General features: G+C 41.2%; 1 protein-coding gene across 3 annotated transcripts in view; it reads left to right on the forward strand.

The window, feature by feature from the left end:
- Window positions 1-20,848, forward strand: part of LOC114054201 (tripartite motif-containing protein 55-like) — a 77,591-nt gene that overhangs the window by 9,298 nt on the left and 47,445 nt on the right. For all 3 annotated transcript variants that reach the window (XM_027877366.1, XM_027877365.1, XM_027877364.1), the window contains 2 exons: window positions 1,079-1,244; window positions 7,761-7,856. In XM_027877366.1, the coding sequence (XP_027733167.1) occupies window positions 1,079-1,244; window positions 7,761-7,856 (262 nt within the window). The remainder of the gene's footprint in view (window positions 1-1,078; window positions 1,245-7,760; window positions 7,857-20,848) is intronic.

The following is a 20,848-nucleotide window of genomic DNA, read 5'->3' on the forward strand; positions in this document are numbered from 1 at the left end:
AAGAGCTTTACATAAGACCATAGATTATCTCATTTAATCCTCACAGCATCCCTGTTAGGCACATGTTATTGTTATCCTCTCTTTACTGCTAAAGAAGCCAAAGTTGAGAGAGGTTTAGTGATTGTCCAAGGTCACTCAGCTAATAATTACCTGAGAAGAGAGAAGGATGAGAGTGTTTCAAGGAATGAGAGACTGGGGATGGGGAGATGTTCCACTTTTATTAACTGCAGTAACCAGAGGACTGAAGAGGAAGTAGGCTCCCCACCTCTTGCCAGAGAGGTGATGGATTCAGGGTGCAGAAAGAGACATGTTTTTGGACATAGACAGTAATGGAATTGACTTCACTTGACTACATGGGTTATGAGGATTTTTTTTTCTTTTCTTTTTTGTTCGTGGGGAGGAGGAAGTGAGAGAAAAAAGAAACTTCTATTTAAGAGACATAGAATCAAAACTCACAGCACTGATTGGCCCACCCCTCTTAATTTTAGTGCATTCACTCTGTTAATTATTACCTATTTATCCTGTATATGACTTTTCTGTATATGTTTATTGTCTCCCTCATTAGATCATAAGCTCCTTGAGAGCAGGGACTTGTCTTTTGCCTCTTTTTATATCCTTAGCACTTAGCACAGGGCCTGCACATAGTAGGAACTTAATGACTTAGCATGGTCTTGGCATTGACCACAATAGGGAAAGTAATTCTGGAAGGAAATTAGTGGACACCTGGGGAAGGGCCTGTGGAGAAATACTCTGTAAGTATAGAAGGGTCTCTAGAATATTCCTGAGCTCCTAGAATCAGGAAGGCCTGAGTTCAAATTGCTAACTGTTACTTTGGGCAAGTGACTTTGATTCTAGTTTCTTCAGCTGTAGAATGGGATAATCGTCGTATCTACTGTGATGACCAAATGAGATAACATTTGTAAAGCATTTGGCACATAGGAGGTGCCATGTTAATGACAGCTATTATTAGGCAAGTCTAGGGGATACAGGGACAGGGCTGGGCTCTCTTCAGTGCCCCAATCTACTCCTGGAAAAGTGGACATTGGGGGCATATTTATCTTGAGTGTTTCTTTCACAGGCCAGAAAGAAAGTCAGAGCAGCCGATGTGTGAAGAGCATGAAGATGAACGCATCAACATTTACTGCCTGAGCTGTGAAGTACCTACCTGCTCCATGTGCAAGGTCTTTGGGGCTCACAAAGATTGCCAGGTGGCTCCCCTCACACATGTTTTCCAGAGGCAGAAAGTAAGTAAGGACAGCCATGGCTCCACCTCCTCTCTCCCCGTGTAACCTCGCCTTGTAGCCTCTGCTTCCCAATATGGCGGGTCAGGAGGACCCAGACCATGAAGGAGAGCACATTCAGGAACCTGGGCGGGTATGAGCTTTGCTACAGCCCAAGTTTCCCGAGGCGCTAAGTCCTACTGGTTTAGGTAGCATGATGTGGTTGCCTGGGCTAGAAAGTTTTTAGGAACTAACTTATGCAGGGTCAGGAAAATCCAGGCTCTCCCTTGGGGCAGACTATGAACAAAAAAAAAGAAAAAAAGAAAGAAAAGAGGTATTTATGCTCCCCCCACAACTGTATGTCATTTTATCTCAGTCACGACTGAAAGATGCGTTCCCTTTTCCTCAACAGGCCACTTTGGTATAGTAGAACAAACACTGGATTTGGAATCAGAAGACTTGGGTTCAAATCCTGGCTGTGTTGCTAATGATCTGTGTGAATTTGATTAAGTCCCTTGACCTCTCTGGGCCTCCATAACCTATCTCTAAAATGGTGAGAGGGTTAGAAAAATGAATGAATGAAAAAGTATTTACTAAACAGTTACTCTGTGTCAAACACTTGCTAAATTCTGGGGATACAAAGAAAAAAATACAAGACAATTTCTTCTCTCCACAAGCTTATATAACTCACATTTGGAGAAGACAATAGGTAAAGTCAGCTGTAGGGCAAATGGAAAGACCCAGAAGTCTGAAGCCTATGAAGTGAATGGCAAGGCCTAGGGGCTCTTGGGGTGGGTGCATAGCAGGTCAGATAACAGTGCTCAAGGGTTTAGAAGTGGCTGAGCAGATGGTAAGGCTGGTGGTCTTCCATATTGCCTGAAGACTTGTACTTGGTGACTCCCAGCTCATCCAAGTAGTATGAACAATTATGTCACTCTCCCCACCTGGTTGCCTCAGTGGGGTCTCAGTGGGGTCCTTTAAGTTGGGGACAGAGGGCTGAAGAAAAGACTGAGGGGAAGCTTCTCCCCCAAGGGCTACTTACCATTCATTTCTAGGTCCTGTAAATAGAGGACAGTTGGAGTTGGTAGTACCCAGTTGAAAAAGAAAAAAGGATAAGCAAAAAATTTGCTTTAAAATTAGAAGAAATGTCTATGTCCTTATGCCTCTCTTGGTCATAAACTGACACTATGGAAGAACATCTCTCCGAGCATGATCCTTAACCCTGACACTGTGCATTACTCGTGGGGCCACTGCTTGCTGGTCAAGCCTTGCAGTCCTGAAGTTTCACGCACCAACAGGTAGGCAGTTTTCCATTTGATATAGAGAAAGAACATGTGTATGGATGCTCAGATTGGTGCATCTACCATTAGGCTTTGTGAGGTTTACTAGGTCCAGATTGCAAGGATTCAGTGTATGTGTGACCTCCAGTTCTGGGTTTCAGTCACTGAGACTGCACACTTAACATGTTTTTGTATCATATCAAATTTGATTGGCTTCTAGTACGCAAAGCCAAAACTTCTCCATCCCCACTAAGACTGACAACTACCAGTAATTACTAACGAATCAAGCTAGATGAATGTGAAATTCTATCAGAGTTCAGCAAAGGGCTCTTTTAACCCTCATGATTTTCTGCTGGCTTTGGATTTATCCTTTTCTTGCTCTGGATCTGTGATTTCAGTTCAAGGAACTTCTGGTATGGAAACTTCTTCCACTAACTTAGATTATAGAGATGGAAAGGAAGTCATCCCAGTCCAACCCTCTTTTTTTTAACAGATGAGGAAACTGAAGCCCAGAGAGGTTAAGTGATTTGTTGGGATGGATGGATATTTATTTATTAAGCACTTACTGTGTGCAAAGCACATATGGGGGTTTCAGCTCCAAGTCTGATGGAAGGGTCCCTTGTGCTTAGGGTGTGGTGGCAAAGCAGACGTAATGCCTCTTCAGCGTCATTCCAACTTGTACACAAGCATCTCTTCTCTTACACTAATTGCATTGACCAGTTCCTGCTGATGAAATATCTCTTGTGAGGAGATATCCTGGTTATCACTTTCCTCAGTTCCCACTCTGCAAAGTCAGAGGGTGTGGGGGTGGGGGTGGGGAGGGAGATGGGGAGAGGCATCTTTTCTCAGGTGCTTTTGGCCCTCTGCAGAACCTGGAGCAGAAGAATCAGGCAACCTTAATCCTCTGGGCCTCAGTTTCCTCATTTGAGGGCACTGTAGGTTCCAGGTGTGAGTCCTGGTGCTAATTCCCACAGAGCAATCTGAGTTTCATATAAGCTGTGATGATACCAAGTCCTAAACGTGCCCAGGGTACATAGGTAGTATTTGAGGCATCATTTGAATGCAGGTCTTCCTAACTAAGTCCAGTGCTCCATCCACTGCACCATGTTGCCTGTTTAATAAACACAGCAAGTCCTTTGTAAATTAGAGCAGAGCTGTCAAACACGAAGCCTGCAGGCAACACTCCCTGAGACAGCAGAAACAGATTCAAATGTAATTGGGAAATATATAACATGATAAGTAAAAATGTAAGAGAGCATAGATAATCTCAGTATGTGGTGCTCTAAGTCAGTGTGCAGGCCGCAGAGATCCTTATGCACGATCTAGTAGCTGCTGCTCCTGTTTGAGTCTGATACTACTGGTTTAGAGTCTCAGAAAGTTGTCCAGAGTGCTGAGAAGTTCAGGGATTTGCCCATGGGCATGATCATTTGCCCATGGATTTGCCCATATATTTGCCGATGGTCATTTACTCATCTGCATGTCAGAGGTAAGCCTGGCAGCCAGGTCCTTCTGATGCCAAGGCTAGCCCACTACGAATGCTGCCACTTTCAAGGCTGATCATGGAATCATGGAATTTGGGGCTGGAGGGAACCTTAGGGTTGACCTGGTCTATGCTTCTGGTAGGATAGATAAGAGAATTGAGACCCAGAGAAACTAAGTGTTTTGTTTACCCAAGGTGGTTTGTCATGGTTCAAGGGAAAGAATACTGTATTTGGAGTCTGAGGACCTGGGTGATCCTTGGGAAAGTCACTTTGTCTTGGTTGGCCTCAGTTTCCTTATTTGTAAAATGAAGATGTTGGTCTAGATGACCTCCGAGGCTCTCCTTAGCGCCAAATCTGTGATCTCATCAACTAGTTAGTGGCAGAGCCAAGTACTGGTACTCCAGCACTTTTGGGAGTCCAGTCTTGAAAAGCATAGATACAACAAGTGCTGTATAAATATAGCTAGTGCTTTCTATCCCCGAAGCATGGCTCTCTTATATGCCGGGTCAAAGGGGAAGACAGAATTTGAAAGACAAAGCTGTTTCGGAACCAGACTAACGTCACCGTTTTCAATTTGTAATTAATGCCGAAATCATCATGAATGATTTTTTTCTAACAATTTTTTTCTGAGTCCTCTTGGCCAAGAACTGGACTAGGTAAATAATTCTTAGCCAACATTTATAAAATCATAGATGTAGTTGAGTTAACAAGTATTTATTGCCTACTATATGCCAAGCACTGTGCTAAGCACTGGGCAAAGAAAGACAAAAGACCACCCCTGCCTCAAGGAGCTTACCGACTAATAGAGGAGACAATATGCCGACAACTGTGTGCAGACAAGCTACATACAGGATAAATAGGAAGTGATCAAAAGAGGGAAGGCACTGGAAATAAGAGATCTCAGGAAAGGCTCCCTGTAGAAAGTGGGATTTTTAGCTGGGACTTGAAGGAAGCCAAGAGGCAGAGATGAGGAGGGAGAGAATTCCAGGCGTGGGGAACTGTCGGAAAATGCTCAGAGCTGGACGCTGGAGCATCATTTACCCCAACCCCCTCACTTTACAAATGAGCAGACTGAGAGTGACTTCCTAAGGATCACACAGGTATTATAAGAGATGGGATTCATCTAAAATCTAGGATTTTCCTCTATCTAACTCCACACCCAGGAGTGTACTGTCACATGTTAGCTCTCTAAAGATCTCAGCTCCTCTGTAATTTGTAGTCTCAGTGAGCTGTGTGGAGATCTGAGAGGTTCAGAGATTTACCCGTGATCACACAGCTAGTAGGTGTCAGAACTACGTGCCTGGCATTCATTTACTGTACCACATCTCACAGATACTTTCTTGTCTCTTTCCTTTTTAAAAGTGACTATTTTATTAGCTTCTCTTCAATGTATTGTCTTCTATATGTTGTCAGTTATCCCTTCCACATTGCTGGAGCTAGTGGAGCAGTGCCCCCGCAAGCTGGAAAATCTGCATATTTTTTGGCCCTCCTTTCATACCAGAGTAGTAGTCTGAATTTTTTCTTTTTCTTTTATGGGATGTTTACAGTATGTTATTGTAAAATTTGGGTTAAGTATTTGGTCATAGGCTCTGTGTTGTCTGCTGGCCTTCATGTGTCATCTGTGGCTTCTCGAAACTCCCCCCAAAATTCCCATTAATTTTTTATGCCAATCTGAGATAGATTGAAACCGCGATGGGGAAAGTCACAATGTGGAAGGGAAGACTGTATAAAGATAACCATCATTAGGATTTGATTTCCTCGGGAGCAAGACTGGTTTTTCACTCTCTGGTCCAGGCTTCCTCTGTGTGATCAGGTGATCCCACTGGTGATATGACTGCTTAGACTTAGACCATCAGTCAGAGAGAGGCTAACTGGACCATGGAAAGATATGGCTGTGTCCTTATTCACACCCTTCTCTAATCATCTGATTGCCAAATATTTCTCAGCATGTTCTAAGCAGCCCGATGACTTCATGAGTAGAAACATGAAAGAAACCTCTTTACTACCCATTCTACAAAAATGGTCTCTTACCCTGGCTGAATGACAATGACCAGGCTACATGAGTAATTGTGGGAGACAGATTTGTGCTTATAACTGAATAGCACAATGAAAAGAACAATGGAGATAGAGTTAACCTCATAATTAAGTTTCCTTCCTCCCTCTCTGCCTCCCTTCCTCTTTCTGTCTTTCTCTTTCTCTCTCCGTTCCTTCCTTCTTTCCTTCCTTCCTTCCTTTCTTTGTCATAGGCCCAATCCCAATGTTGATCAGCATAGAGGCTTTAACCTGCTCTGTTTTTCCAACCTGGGCCAGTTCACGCCCTCCTTACGCAACGTGATAACTTTCTGCACCTAGAGACTCACCATATTGGTTTTAGACTTAGTGTAGACATCCACTCAGTTGCAACTCGGAACTCCTAATCTCAAGCAGTCCACTAGCCTCAGCTACTCCAAGAACAGGGACTATAATTGTAAGCCACAATGCCTGACTCAGGATGAGTAAAGCTGAAGGAGCTACTGCCTTAGTGGGGAGGAGATGCTTGGGCAACATAGATGCCTTGAGAAAATAAAAAAAGAATACCTTAAGACTTGGACTGAGGGATGCTTCATGTCCTTATTTAATTTCGCTCCCAAATAGCATGCATATCCACAGACCTGACAATTCTTGAATCAGGTGATTGGACTTAATTTGGCTTGCTATGGGTAAAAGCAGAAAAGGGAATAAGGATTTATTTATTTATTTTTTTAAGTGAGGCAATTGGGGTTAAGTGACTTGCCCAGAGTCACACAGCTAGGAAGTATTATGTGTCTGAGTCCAGATTTGAACTCAGGTCCTCCAGACTTCAGGGCCAGTGCTCTATCCACTGTGACACCTAGCTGCCCCTTTTGTTTTTTGTTGTTTTTTTTTAAAAGGCAATTGGGGTTAAGTGACTTGCCCAGGGTCACACAGCTAGCATCAGGTGTTTGGTCTGAGGCCAGATTTGAACTCAAGTCCTTCTGACTTCAGAGCCAGTGCTCTATCCACTGCACCACCTAGCTGCCCCAAAAAGTATTTATTTATTAAGTGCCTACTATGTGATAGGCACTGCACAAACATTATTTCATTTGATCCTCACAACAACTCTGGGAGACAGGTACTGTTATCTCTACCTTATAGTTGAAGAAACTGAGGTCAACAACAGTTAAGTGACTTGCCAAAGGTCACAAAGCTAATAAGTATCTGAAGGCAGATTTGAACTCAGGTCCCCCTAACTCTGAGGCAGTTAGATGATAAAGTGGATAAAGCACTGAACTTAGAATCAAGAAGACTCACATTCATGAGCTCCAATCTGGCCTCCGACACTTAAAAGCTATGTGACCACGGGCAAGTCATTTAACCCTGTTTGCCTTAGCTCTTCATTTGTAAAAATGAAAAGGAGAAGAAAATGGCGAACCCCTCTAGTATCTTTGCCAACATAACTACAAAATGTGGTCACCAAGAGTCAGATGAGACTGAACAATGCAACAACAACAACAACTTTCTGATTCCAGGCTTGGCGCTCTCTCCACCAGGTCACCTTGCTACCTGCATGTAGGAGAGGAGAAGCTATTCATCTTCAGGGAACTTGTATGAAAACTTTCCTTATTCCCCTGAGAGATCGAGAGCAAGCCATAGAGATGCGCTTGTGGGGCATCTAACATCTCCATGCCTGGCTTCTGTTTTGTGCCCCACCTGAATAGAAAGCATGGAATGGGGGTCAGTGACCGTGTACTGGAATCAATCGCTGTTGTCTCTCTCCCCAGTCCGAGCTCAGCGATGGCATTGCAGTGCTCGTGGGAAGTAATGACCGAGTCCAAGGAATAATCAGTCAGCTGGAAGAGACGTGCAGAATTGTAGAGGTGAGTTCCTGGACTCCTTGCCCTTGTCCACAACCTGCACTTGAAACTCCCAAGGTGAGGTCAGCTGCTCAGTGACCCTGCTGGGAAGCTGCATTTTGATGATGGATACTTTTCTCACCCAACCTCCCTGCCTTCTCTCCTGCCACATCTCTGAAAGATGTCCTGAGTGGGGAGAGAAGGGATTTGTCAGTTCTGTGGGATAACTTGGAGAGGAAGATTTTCCCCATGTTTACTACAACTGTTGTTTGTGCTCAATATTTGGTGTTTCTTGATCAGCCGAAATGGAGAAATTAGGGAGAGAACAATTTCTAACGGAATACAACATATGACTGAAATGAGGATGCAGAATAGTCAGGTAGAAGGAACATTGGACTTGGAATTCCAGTTCTCAACTGTGGCTTGTTAGGGTATGTCAAATAAGCTCTCCTATGAGCTTCAGTTCCTTATCTGTAAAATGGGATCATAATTCCACTGCCTCCTTCACAGAGTTATTGTAGGAAAGATTTTTGTAAACTGTAATGCACTAGATAAACGTAAACTATTATTATGATGATGATAAAAGATGGTTCTCTTCTGATCTGGTGGAGTTGAAGTAGAAATAGTCCTGGGACAAGTCACTATCCTGCTATTTTTTTAATATTTATTATTCTGCTTTCTATTGCACTGGTAGATAAAATGACTTTTTGTGGTTGAAAAATATATTAGGATGCAAATGCATCTTCAGTGGGCTCACTGAGAGCATATTCAGTAGAATTCTAGTAGCAGAAAGGATGATGGGAATGATATGTGCCTTGTTCTGTTCTCACATGATTTTGATTTCTTCTTTGAGGTCTGTTTATGTATTTTGAAGTCTTTTCTTTCCGTGCAGCTTGAAGGCTATATTTTATATGTGGACACATATTAAAATATTTTTCTTAAATTTTTTTATGCATCGGTGTTACATCATGTAATTTTGGACAACACTTTGTCTATTAAAATGCTCCAGTTCCAATTTAGTTTATTGTGTGAATCTGCAAGATATTTTGAGGTCTGTTTCTATAACGTGAGGGTTTGACATCTCAGTCCATGAAAGAGAGTGAATTGCTAATGTGTCATTCTAGTCACCAGGTCATGAGGTCATGTTTTAGAAGATACTCAGTTAGGTGTGAAATTTTTCCCATCTGTTATGAAGTTTTGGTTTCCATAAACAAACCTCACTCATTTCTCTTCCTTTCTTTCTCCAACACCTCCTCCTCCTCCAACACCTCCTCCTTCTTCTCCACCATTCCTTATCCTCCTCTTCCCTCTCCCTCCTTTTCCTCCTCCTCCTCCTCTTCCTCTTCTTTCTTCCTTCTCTTTCTTCTTCCCTCTCTCCCTCCCTCCCTCTTTCCTTCTCCCTTCCCCCTCTCTCTTCCCCTTTCTCTTCCTCTCTTTCTCCTTCTCGTCCTCTTCTTCCTTCTTCACCTCTGGTAATGAGAATTCCAAAAAAATTAAGACTGAAAAATTTAAAGGACTTTAAAGGTTAGAATTCATCTTTTCAGAATCACTGGATGTTTGAAACTGTGTAGTATAAGCCAAAGCAGTATACTCTGATCCTGGACAGTTTGACTGTGCAGAGAGAGAAGGAGACATCTTGTTTGACTCTGCCTGCAGAAGACATGGCTCGTGGGCTCCTGGGCTGTCTGACTGTTTTGCTCACATTTATCTAGAAGCTCTTAGTAAAAGAGACACTTGGCAAGTCCATTGTTTTTCAGAACCAACTGTGAACTATATTATCATTGGTATACATGAAGGGAAGAGGGTAGGGGAGTGGAGGATAAAGGATGTTGAACTTCAGAGGCTGAATCTGGAATCACAGGCCCTGAGTTCAAATGCCAGATCTACCACTTACCTATGTGGTCTTGGGCAAATTCCTTGACCTCTCCAAGCCTCAGTTTCTTCATCTGTAAAATGAGAGGTTGAAGTCGATACAGCAATGTGCTGGATCCAGCTCTTATAGGCTCCCAAGAGCCAATGATCATATTTTCAGAGTGAGCATTTATACCTTGGGAATCAGTAAAACTATAAATCAGGGCTTGATTTATTGTTTTGTTGATTGTCTGAATTTTAAAAAGTAATAGAGAAAATGCTAATAATGCATGTTAAATTTAAAAGTATATCAGGATACAGTTTTTTGTATTTTTTTTGTATTTTTTTGTAGAGACAGCTGTTAACCATTCCCCAGCACATGCTTGACTAGGTGGCATCTATGGTCCTATCCAACTTGGACTTATGATTGTATAAATGCAAAAATCTGGGATTTAAAAATAATTTTTATGGTAGATATTTTTGCTTTAATCTTGCTCTAAAGAATAGGATCAGGGCCAAATTCTAGTAAAATCAAGGATTATAGGATCTTAGTTGGATAGATCTCAGATCTAAGTTGAAAAGGGTCTCAGAGACCATCTAGTCCAATCCTCTTACTTTTTAAATAGGAAACTCAAGCCCAGGAAATTTAAATGACTTGCCCAAGTTTTGACTCCTAAATTGATTGAATTGCTGCATGACTTACAAACATTTTATTTTAATGGCCATACATCATGGAAAATTAATTCCTGGTATTTCCTCCATTTCTGTCCTTCTAGTGATCTGAGAGCCAGCTGGGATTCAGGTAATCTCCTTACTTACTTGAATAAAGACCAAATGGAATCTTGTAATTTTTGTACAAAACTGGCAGAAAAGTCTCAAGGTCCACAGAAGACTCCAGACTACAGGAAATATGAGTTGGCACTGTAGTATTGTAATTTAAAAATAAATGTGGTGCTAGTAGAATGTAAGTTTCCTAGGGGGCAAGGACTGTCTCCCTTTTGTATTTATATTTCTAGTGCCTGCACTGTCTGATACATAGTTCAGTCATTTTTCAGTTGTATCTGACTCTTTGTGACCCCATTTGGCATTTTCTTGGCAAAGATACTAGAATGATTTGCCATTTTCTTCTCCAGCTTATTTTACAGACAAGGAAGTGAGGCAAATAGGGTGAAGTGACTTGCCCGGGGTCACATAGCTTTTAAGTGTCTAAAGCTGGATTTGAACTCAGGAAGATGAGTCTTCCTGACTCCAGGCCTGGCGCTCTATCCTCTGAATCACCTAGTTCCCCTGATAGATAGTAGATACTTAATAAATGCTTATTGACTGAAAAAATGAATAGTACAATGTATAAATAGGTGTATAGACTATAGGTACCATGAGTTAACTCTCATTGGTCAGGATTTCATTGAAGCATTCCACTTGTGGCACTGTCCTTTAAATGTGTTATGTTATAGTGTTACCCTCAATACAATGAAAATATTCAAAGTTACCTAACACAGTGATGTCTAAGTCAAACAGAAACCAGAGCTGCTAATCTATACATAAGAATCCCTGAGGCAGTATAATGATTTAGTTTTAAAATGTAATGTTATCTATGCTTTATTGTATTTTTATTTACTTTGTTAAATGTTTCCCAATTATATTTTAATCTGGTTTGGGCCACACTCAAGAATGTTGGGGGTTGCATGTGGCCATTGGCCATGTGTTTGTTTCATGCCTCTGGTTTAGCGTATTGAATGCCTTGCCTCTGTAAAGGATTTACAGAAGGAAGCGGGCAAGAATTTTATAGGATGGGAAGGCGTGGAAGGATTTTAAAGACCAGTACTAGTGGATAGATTACAGATCCAAGCATGGAAAAACATGAGAAGGTCTAGAGGAGAATAATCAAAATAGTTAAATTTGGGGAAAGATAGCCTTTATAGGAAAGGATAAGAAAACTGACTTGTTAGGTTGGAAATGAGAGGCAGACTGGGTGGAGTGGGGAAACAAAAACAGTTTTTAGCTAATGAAAAAATGTCTCAAGAAGGGTAGAGAGCAGTTGTTTTCTGTTCCAATGAGAAAATGATAAGGAGGAGCAAGCTTGAGCTTTGTTCAGGGATTTAGATTAGCTAGAGTGAAACATCTTATGGTGGAACCAGGAGCAATAGATGGAAGTAGGCAAAGAGGCCAATTTTGTTTTGACCTAAGGAAAGACTCCTTAATAATTAGGGCTATCTGAAAATGGGTTGCCTTCTGGGGTAGTGAGTTTCCTGTCACTTAAGAACTTCAAGTCTCGATGACTACTTGCCAAGGATGTTGTAAGACAGAATTTCTGCTCAGTATAATGTGTACTAGGTGACCTCCAGGTGCCTTCCAGCTCTGAGATTCTATGTTAATAATAATAACAACTTTGTAGCTCTACACATCTAACAGTATTTTCAGAAGTTACTAAGGATTTTTGAAAATTACAAAGAATACGGAACTCCTTCTTTGAAGGTCCTTAAGACCATTCTGTTTAGAATGGCTTAAGATGATTGCCGAGAGTCAGCAGAGGGACTAACTCTAAGGATACCTCATCACCCTCTGGTCTCTCTTTTAAGAGAATGAGAAAATGGGGAACTATGGGAAAAGGACCTCTGTCAACTGTCATCCTCAAGGTGATTTTTGGGGTAAAGTTAGGGGATTGTGTGCAGATAATCTGTGAAGCTACACAGGAGTCAGTATCCTTAGCTTCTAGGCCATGGATGTTGTGGACTAAATCCCATCCTAGCATATGAACTAGAGAAAGCATCCTATCTCTTGATCTAGCTTTTCTTTGTCAGAGGCCGAAGTTGCATCCTGGGCCATGGTACTGTGGTGACTTCCATTCTCTGTTTCTCCCCTGGTTTCTGCTTGCCTCATCACCTACTTGGGAGCACTTGTTTAAAATGTAACTGGCTCTGCCTCTTTGTGGTGTGGGGGTGGCAATAAATATTTATTAAGCCCCTACTATGTGCCAGGCCCTGTGCTGAGCACTGGGGGCACAAAAAAAGAGGCAAAGGACAGTATCTACCCTCAAGGAGCTCGCAATCTAATAGGGGAGAAAATAAACAAACAAATATGTACAAAAGGCCATATCCTTATATTCCTTATAAAAAGGAAATAATTAAGAGAGGGGAAGCCTAAAATAAGAGAGGTTGTTCTGGTACAAGATGGGATTTTAACTGGTACTTAAAGGAAGCCAGGGAAGTCAGAAGGCAGATATGAGGAGGGAGAGCATAAGAGAGGTGGGGATGTTGTTATTGCAAATTTCTCTTCTCTGATTGGCCAAGCAGCCCTTAGGGATGAGAAAGAGAGAAGCCCCTAGAGTGGGTACATTACTCAGCTAAAGTCTTCTGGTCTTATTTCTTTGGGCCCAGACATTATCCGTCTCTGGAGATCATTAGTTGCACATGTCTAATTATGGCACTGATTAATGTTATTCTGGTTGTCCTTGTGAGGTGGGCTTGGCAGGGGAAACTGGGACCAGAGAAAATCACACTATGCTTTCTCTTCCCCCATAAACACAAAATTTTTTATGAGATTAAAATAAGATGAAAACTAATAAGGAAAACATTGGTAGGGAAATTTTTACCTTAAGGAATGGGGACTAAAGCTGTGATTTCATCAGTATAGGAAACTCCCTCTGCCAGTGCTGGTCAGTACCTTTACTGCCACTTCAAGTCTTAGAGAGTTGTCTCAAGCAGTTGACCCTTGCTAAGGGTCACATTGCCAGTATGTTAACAGGTGGGACTTGAACTCATGATTTCCTGGCTGTAAGACTAGTTCTCTGTTGATTATACCATACTGACTCTTCTACTATGGGAGAGTTTATGGGTAGATTGTATGTACATAGGTACGTAGGTATTCACTGGGGCATTTTTGGCACCAGCTAATGGAGCTACCTATTTCTCCTTCAGCTGAGCCCCTCCTTTGGGCCTTTCAAACCAAAATTCAGGGCCCAAGACTATCAAACCTGCAATAGAATATGGACTCAGATTTGTCATATCTCATGGACAGCACCAGAGAAGTGACAATAATCAATTAATGCATGCAAATGGTAAAGTGTAAGATAATGTTCATGTTACATATTTTTTTCTTTGGTTTTCTTTCTTCCTTCCTTCCCTCCTTGCTTTCTTTCATCTATGATCACCTATATGGGTGCGAGGTCAAAGAATTTGTCACCAACTGACTACACTACTGTTAATGAACTTCTTTGAATCTACTTAATATGGCCCTCGGAAAGCAGCCTGTTGGCAGGACCATATTCAACATGATAGAATCTGCCAGAGCTTGTGCTAACCTAGTATTGTCTTTGAGAACTTAGGGTCACCTCTGCACTACAATGAGACACAGAGAGATGTCTCCCTGGCAAAGGAAGTGGTCCCAGTCATCCCAGAGGATGAGGGATAACCAATGGGTGACCCACATGCTTCACTGACATCCATACTATGTCAAGAGTTCTGGTTGAGACCCCTGAGACGGTTGGGTAGATCTCCCTATGGAGGAGTCGTGAGACCACATCAACAAAAGTCATGTAAAATAGGTTGGCATGGGTGGGTTACAGTGTGTTTTATTGGAGGGAATACATATTTTTAAATATCAAAGTGTAGAAAGTCAAGTAGATAAATTTGGTTTTTAAAAAATCAGTTTTTTAATTACCTGGCCATGATTAAAAAAACTGATTCCTAAAACAAAAGTTACTCTGCATGAGCTTAATCACATATGAATTTTTACTATAACAGTTAACTCTCGAACAGACTTTTTCACTTACAGTAAAAAAAATACATTTCCTTCTATTATCTGTACTATGTTTAAAAATGGTTAACATGATTTGTAAACCCCAGCTAAGTGGTGCAAGTGGATAGAACACCAGGCCTGGAGTTGTGAAGACCTAAATTCAATTCACTTACTAGCTATGTGACTCTGAGAAAGTCACCTTTGTTTCCCGTGGTTTCCTTATCTGTAAAATGGGGATGTTGGTAGCACCTACCTCCCAGGATTGTTGTTAAGGTCAAATGAGATAATATTTATCAAGTGCTTTACAAACCTTCAGGTGCTATATGAATGCTAGCTATGATTATTATTATAAAACTAGCACTAGAGGCAGTTCCCCAAAATGGGTTCCAGAAATATTTATAGTTCAGACAGAATTATTGGAAATTCTTAAAAATCTGTCATTTTTCAGATATCAGACAAGCTTCTCATCAACTGTTTGTGATTCAACTTGTAAACAGCTTCTTTTCAACATTCAAGAGAAACAAATATATCTTATTTATTTATATACTTCCCTTTGGGAGGAATAATATTAATAGCCTGACTCCCTTCTGTTGCCTTTCATACCTACTGACATAGGATGAATTGAAGTCCATGTCAAAATATTCCCCTAAGGAAAGTCAGGCTTTCTAGGGATGGGGAGAGCCAAGTGTGGTGAGGCAATCCACTTCTACCAGTGACCCATCCTAGGTATGACTCCAGCCTGGCCCCAGGTCATCTTTAACCCAATGGAGACAAAGTCGGGGCCGATTGTTTCTTGGAGAGTTAGATCATGGGTGCATCAGATCTTTACAACAGCCTAGTAGTTTCTTGATCAAAGAAGCCAGTCATAGAGAACATAAAAGACATTCTAAGAGTGATCTGGGGCTCTTGGACTGAAGGTTTTCTGGATTAATTCAGAGGGCAGCTAAATGTCCTAGTGGATAGAATGCTGGAGTTGGTGTCAGGAAAACTGAAATCCTGCTCCAAACACTTACTAAAGGTATGACCCTGGGAAAGTCATTTCACTTCTTTCAGCCCTAGTTTCCCTATCTGCAACATGGGGGTAGTATTTGGAACCTACCTCACAGTATTGTTGTGAGGGTCAAGCAAGATAGTGTATGTAATGTGCTTTTGCAAACTTTAAATTACCATGTAAATGTTAGCTATTATCACTGGAGGCATTGCCAGCTGAAGCATATCTTCTAGCTTGAGTCCCAGGCAGGTTAGTCTTGACCCCAGACTCAGAACAGCTATAGGAAAGTTGGATAGAGGCTGTTCATTGGTTTCAGCTTTGGCTAGACCAGCACGATACAAAGGTTCATGTGGCTGTCCTGTTTAACAATACAAACTGCTGTATTATGGGCTTACAGATGTGGAATAAAGTCTTGGTATCTAGTATCTTGCTATCTATTTACCCCTTTTCCTAAAGAGAATTGATGTGTCATAGGTCCCAGGATTGCTCAGTGGTCAACACCTTGTATAGATTATCCCCCTTTAGTCTCAGAACAACTCTGCCAGGTTGATATTCTAGGTATCATTTTTTAGCACACTGAAGATTTTGTTTGTTATAGCTTTAGAATCTCTGAAATTTTAGGAATTTCTGGAGCCTCTCCTCCAGTATATCTGGCTTCACCAGGAAACTGACCATGAGTATTTTTTGTAATATGATTTTGTAATATGATTTAAATAGATAGGCTTTTGAACTGTAGAAGAAGAATAATCCAAATTGAGGAATACGTAGTCTCCCAGAGGCAACTGGTAGCGCAGTGGATAGATTGCCAGGCCTGGAGTTAGGAAGACCTGGATTCAAATCCAGCCTCAGACACTTACTAGCTATGTGATCCTGGGCAAGTCACTTAAGCTCTGTCTGCCTCGGTTTCCTCATCTGTAAAATGGGGATAACAATAGCATCTGCCTCCTAGGGTTGTTGTGAGGATCAAATGAGATAATATTTATAAAAAGCATTTAGCAATGTCTGATACATAATAGGCACTACATGAATGTTTATTTCCTCGATCCCACCTTTCAGGTCTCTAAAAAGGGAGGAGCCATTTGTAGAAACCTGGAACTTTTAGTGGGATTTGGAAATCTGCTTGCTTCCCTTCAGTGGGTTGGTAGTATGTTAACAGCTTTGGCAGGACGCCAAAGTTTTGGTCTTTCAGCAGTTGACAGGCAGCTGCCCCGAATTTCAGAGTTCAGGAGAAAATTCTAGGGATCCAGAATCTAATTAGTAAACTGCCTTCAATTATACATGAAGAAACGTCACCAAACATAATCTCTAAAGTCCCTTCCTGCCCTAAAATTCTATGGCCCATGACCTGTATTGCCTCCCCACCCACACAGAACCCCCAAGTGATACTTGTTCTTCTTGGAAGTCAACCATCAACCGTCTAAAATAGTCTAATCATTTTTTTTTTACACTTACTAAGCAGTCAGTCACTGTTGTATATTGGCAACAAGGCCATATGAGTAATTTCAGTGACCTGGAAGTGACATTGTTCTAAAATAAATCTAATCTCAGCAGTCTTTTCTTTATTTATTTCTTTTCCCCAGGGGATGCTGTAGGGTCAGTGGGAAGAACAGAAAGTAGATGTCTATATTTACCTACTCAATTGAGGTTTAGAATCAGATAATGTGGACAGACTTCCAATTAAGACCTAAGTGGTGGAAATGTTTAAAAAAAAAGATTCTCAACCCAATGAGGTCTATGTTCATATTCTAACAAAACAGCTTTAAGCAAAACTCTTCTTTGCAAGGTTAATACAGCATTGTAGCTGACATTTCTCTTGGGCTCCCTAAGTTTCTTACCTTTGTTTTCTAAAGGAGCTAACCCTGTGTGACTCAGTGAAAGGAATTGAATTTATATTACAAATGAAGCTAGCATATTCAAGTAATTTGCCCATCGACTAAATCTGTGTTCTTTGTCACCCAGAACTTTCTAGAATCAAAACCAGATTGCTGCATGACACTCAGAACAACTGTGGGGGGGGGTGGAGGGTGAAGGGAGATGAGATAGATATGGGTGGGCCTTGTTTGGCTGCAGCTGCTCAGTTATGAGTGCACTATTTGAATCCTTTTCAACTCTATTTTGGTTAATGATGCATCTGTCCCTTATGTGGTCACAGCAGCAGAAACAATTTTCTCAGGTCTTAATGTGGTTTCTCTTCACTCTAAGTCTATGTTCTTCTTAGCTGTCAAAGTGATCTTCCAAAAGCTCAGGTCTATCCATCTCTCTCTCTCTCTCTCTCTCTCTCTCTCTCTCTCTCTCACACACACACACACACACACACACACACACACACACACACACATACTCATACACTTCACCAGCTCAATAAACTCCAATGACTCCCCATCCCCTACAAAATTAAATATGAAATCTTCTGTTTGATGTTCAAAGCCCTTCCTAACCTGCTCTGTCTCCTACCTTTCATCCTCCTACACCTTACATCCTCCTAAATGATCTGTTATCCAGTGACACTGGCTTCTTTGAAATTTCTCAAAGAAGACACTGTCTCCCAACCCCGTACATTTTCATTTGCTGTCCCCCATGCCCAGAATTCTCTCTCTCTTCATCTCTGCCCCCTGGCTTCCCTGGCTTCCTTAAGGTCCCAGCTAAAACTCACCTTCTATAGGAAGACTTTCCAGATCCTTTTTAATTATTATGTCTTCCCTTTGTTGATTATTTTCAATAGAAATCGAAATCTTGTTCATACATAATTGTTGTCTCCCCTATTAGACTGGGAGATCTTTGAGAGCAGAGAATATCTTTTGGCTTTCTTTGTATCATCTTTGCTTAACATAGTGCCTGGCACACAATAGGAGCTTGATAAATGTTTATTGATTGATTGAAAATACCCCTGGAATCTATGTACCCTTTAGAGTTGGAAGAAGCTATATTAAAAGGGGCAGGATGATACAGCAGAAAAAATGTTTCCTTTAGGAACCCCTCATCCTCTGTAGCAATCAGGAGGGGAGAGTTATTTATTAAGTTTCTTCTCTAGGAGAGAAATAACCTACACTTGGAACATAGGTAACAGTCACTCAACCTTGGCAGACATATAAGCATTACAAACATCTCACACTTTATTGAGTCACTGCACTATTCTCAATATTGGTTGGTAAAGAGTGAGCCTTGTTTCTTTTTTGGCAAGTTAATTGGGGTTAAGTGACTTGCCCAGGGTCACACAGCTACTAAGTGTCAAGAGTCTAAGGCCAAATTTGAACTCAGGTCCTCCTGACTCCAGGCCACCTAGTTGCCCCTTGAGCTTAACTTCTTAAAACTTCTCCTGAAAGTTTATGCCTTAAACATTTTCAGCCAATGATCCCTTTTTACTAACCGAACCACTGCAGTCAAATTCCTTTCCTTTGTCTCTACAACTCCGCTTTAGCCAAAGGCACACTCACTGGGTCCCTTTCAATGTGGCACCAATTTCCTGTCTCTTTCTAGTCAATTTTCCCAATCTACCAATGCTCTTCATAAGTTTGCTTAACCTACTAATTGTTTCACTCACCCTATCTCACTTACCTTGCCTCATCTTGCCACCTGACTTCTTCCAATCTTTCTTGGGTTCGCCTCTTCATATTTTATTCCCTAATTCTACTTGATCTCTTTAATCGGATAAATCTTCCTTAAATGCCCCCAAACCTCTGTGTTTCCCTTACAAACAGGAAGTAGAATCTAAACCAGTACCTGGACTTAGAGATTGTTCTTCAGATTTTCCAATATTTCTCCTAAGTTTTGTCAAATTTCTCCCCCTCATATTCAACCTCTGATTTACCTCAATAGTTCAAACCTTTCTAAGTCACTTATGTATTTTTTCCCCTCTTTCCTTATTTGGCTTAAACCCCTTTCTTTCCCTCTTCTTCTTCTCTCATAGAAACTGAAGCAGGAATAGAGGTAGTAATCCCAGTGTCTCTGCCCTCCTCAGACCTCCCCTGGAGCATTGTGCTCGTTTCTGGGCTCCACAGTGAAAGAAGGACATTGATACACTGGAGGGTGTCCAGAGGAGGCAGCCAGGATAGTGAAGTCATTAAGCATTTATGAAGCGCCTCGTATATGCTAAGCATTGTTTTAACTGCTGAATAATGAACGGCCTTAAGTTCATGACATATGAATATCAGTTGAAGGAAATGGAGGGTTTTTTTTTTTCAGGAGAAAAGAAGAGAGGGGATGAAGGATGGGATGGGACCTAAGAGCTGTGCTCAAATATTCGAAAAAAGAGGGATTAGACTTATTCTGTTTGAACAGATCTGAGGGCAATGAGTAGAAGTTACAAAGAGGCAAATTTTGGCTTGATGTCTGGAAAAAAAAAAACCTTAGTGTTTAGAGCTGTCCCAAAATAGAATGGGTTTGCTTTGAGAGGTGGGGGGGGGTCCCCCTCCTTTGTAGTCTTCAAGCAGAGCTTGAACAGCCACTTGTCAGGTGTATTGTACTGGGGATTCCTTTATTGTATAGGTTGGGTTAGATGGCTCCTGCTCAGCTCTCAAATTCTGGCATTCTTTGGCTTTTTAATCAGAGGTTCTTGGTTCCAATCCCAGTTCTGCAACTTATTAATTGCGGGGCCTTGGTCAAGTCACTTATCCTCTGCAAGCCTTAGTTTTCTTCTCTGTAAAATGAGGGTTTTAGAATGGATGACCTCCAGTTCTAGGATCTTATACCACAGAATCTGGTTCTTTCTGGTTAGTTCAAAGAGCACTGGTCTTCTAGTTAGAAGACTTCATTCATTCATTCATTCATTCATTCATTCATTCATTCATTCAACAAGCATTTATTTAGTATCCACTAAGTGCTGGGCATAGTACTAGTACTTGGGGATGCACAAAGATAAAGAAAAACTCTTACTAGCTATATCACTGTGAACCCTGAACCCCAGTTTCCCAGGATTCTATAGGAGGGAGATAATAATATTTGTATTATATGTCTCACAGCATTGTTGCTAAGAAATTCTGTTAAGTGTGAGCCATTATTTTTACTACTAAGGCAACATAACTAATTGTTAATGACTTCCTTGGAGGTTGGTTGAATCGGACCTTCAAAGAAGATTCCAAATACAAACATTTTTTGTTATCTTTGTCTGCTGAAATCTGCTTGAGTATTTCTGCATGTGGTCATACTGGAGGTCAGGGAAGAGAAGCTTATTCTGTGTACATTGAGGAATTATGGTCATAAACAATGTTGACACAGTGGCTTTGCTCATGAAATCCTTCCCTTTTCAGTTCTGTTTCTTCTCCTTAGTCATACCCAGGAGCCTAAAATTTAACCCATGGTGCTTTTGTGAAGTCGTTTTAAACATTATGTAAAACCACTGTTAATGATTCTTTATTTAGTAGTAGTAGCTGTGTTAAAATATACTTAAACAAATGGAGAGATTAAATCAAAGTTATGTCTATAGAGGGCCAAAAAATGC

This window comes from Vombatus ursinus, unplaced genomic scaffold, assembly GCF_900497805.2.
Source record: "Vombatus ursinus unplaced genomic scaffold, bare-nosed wombat genome assembly UNPS02014812.1, whole genome shotgun sequence".
NCBI lineage: Eukaryota > Metazoa > Chordata > Mammalia > Diprotodontia > Vombatidae > Vombatus > Vombatus ursinus.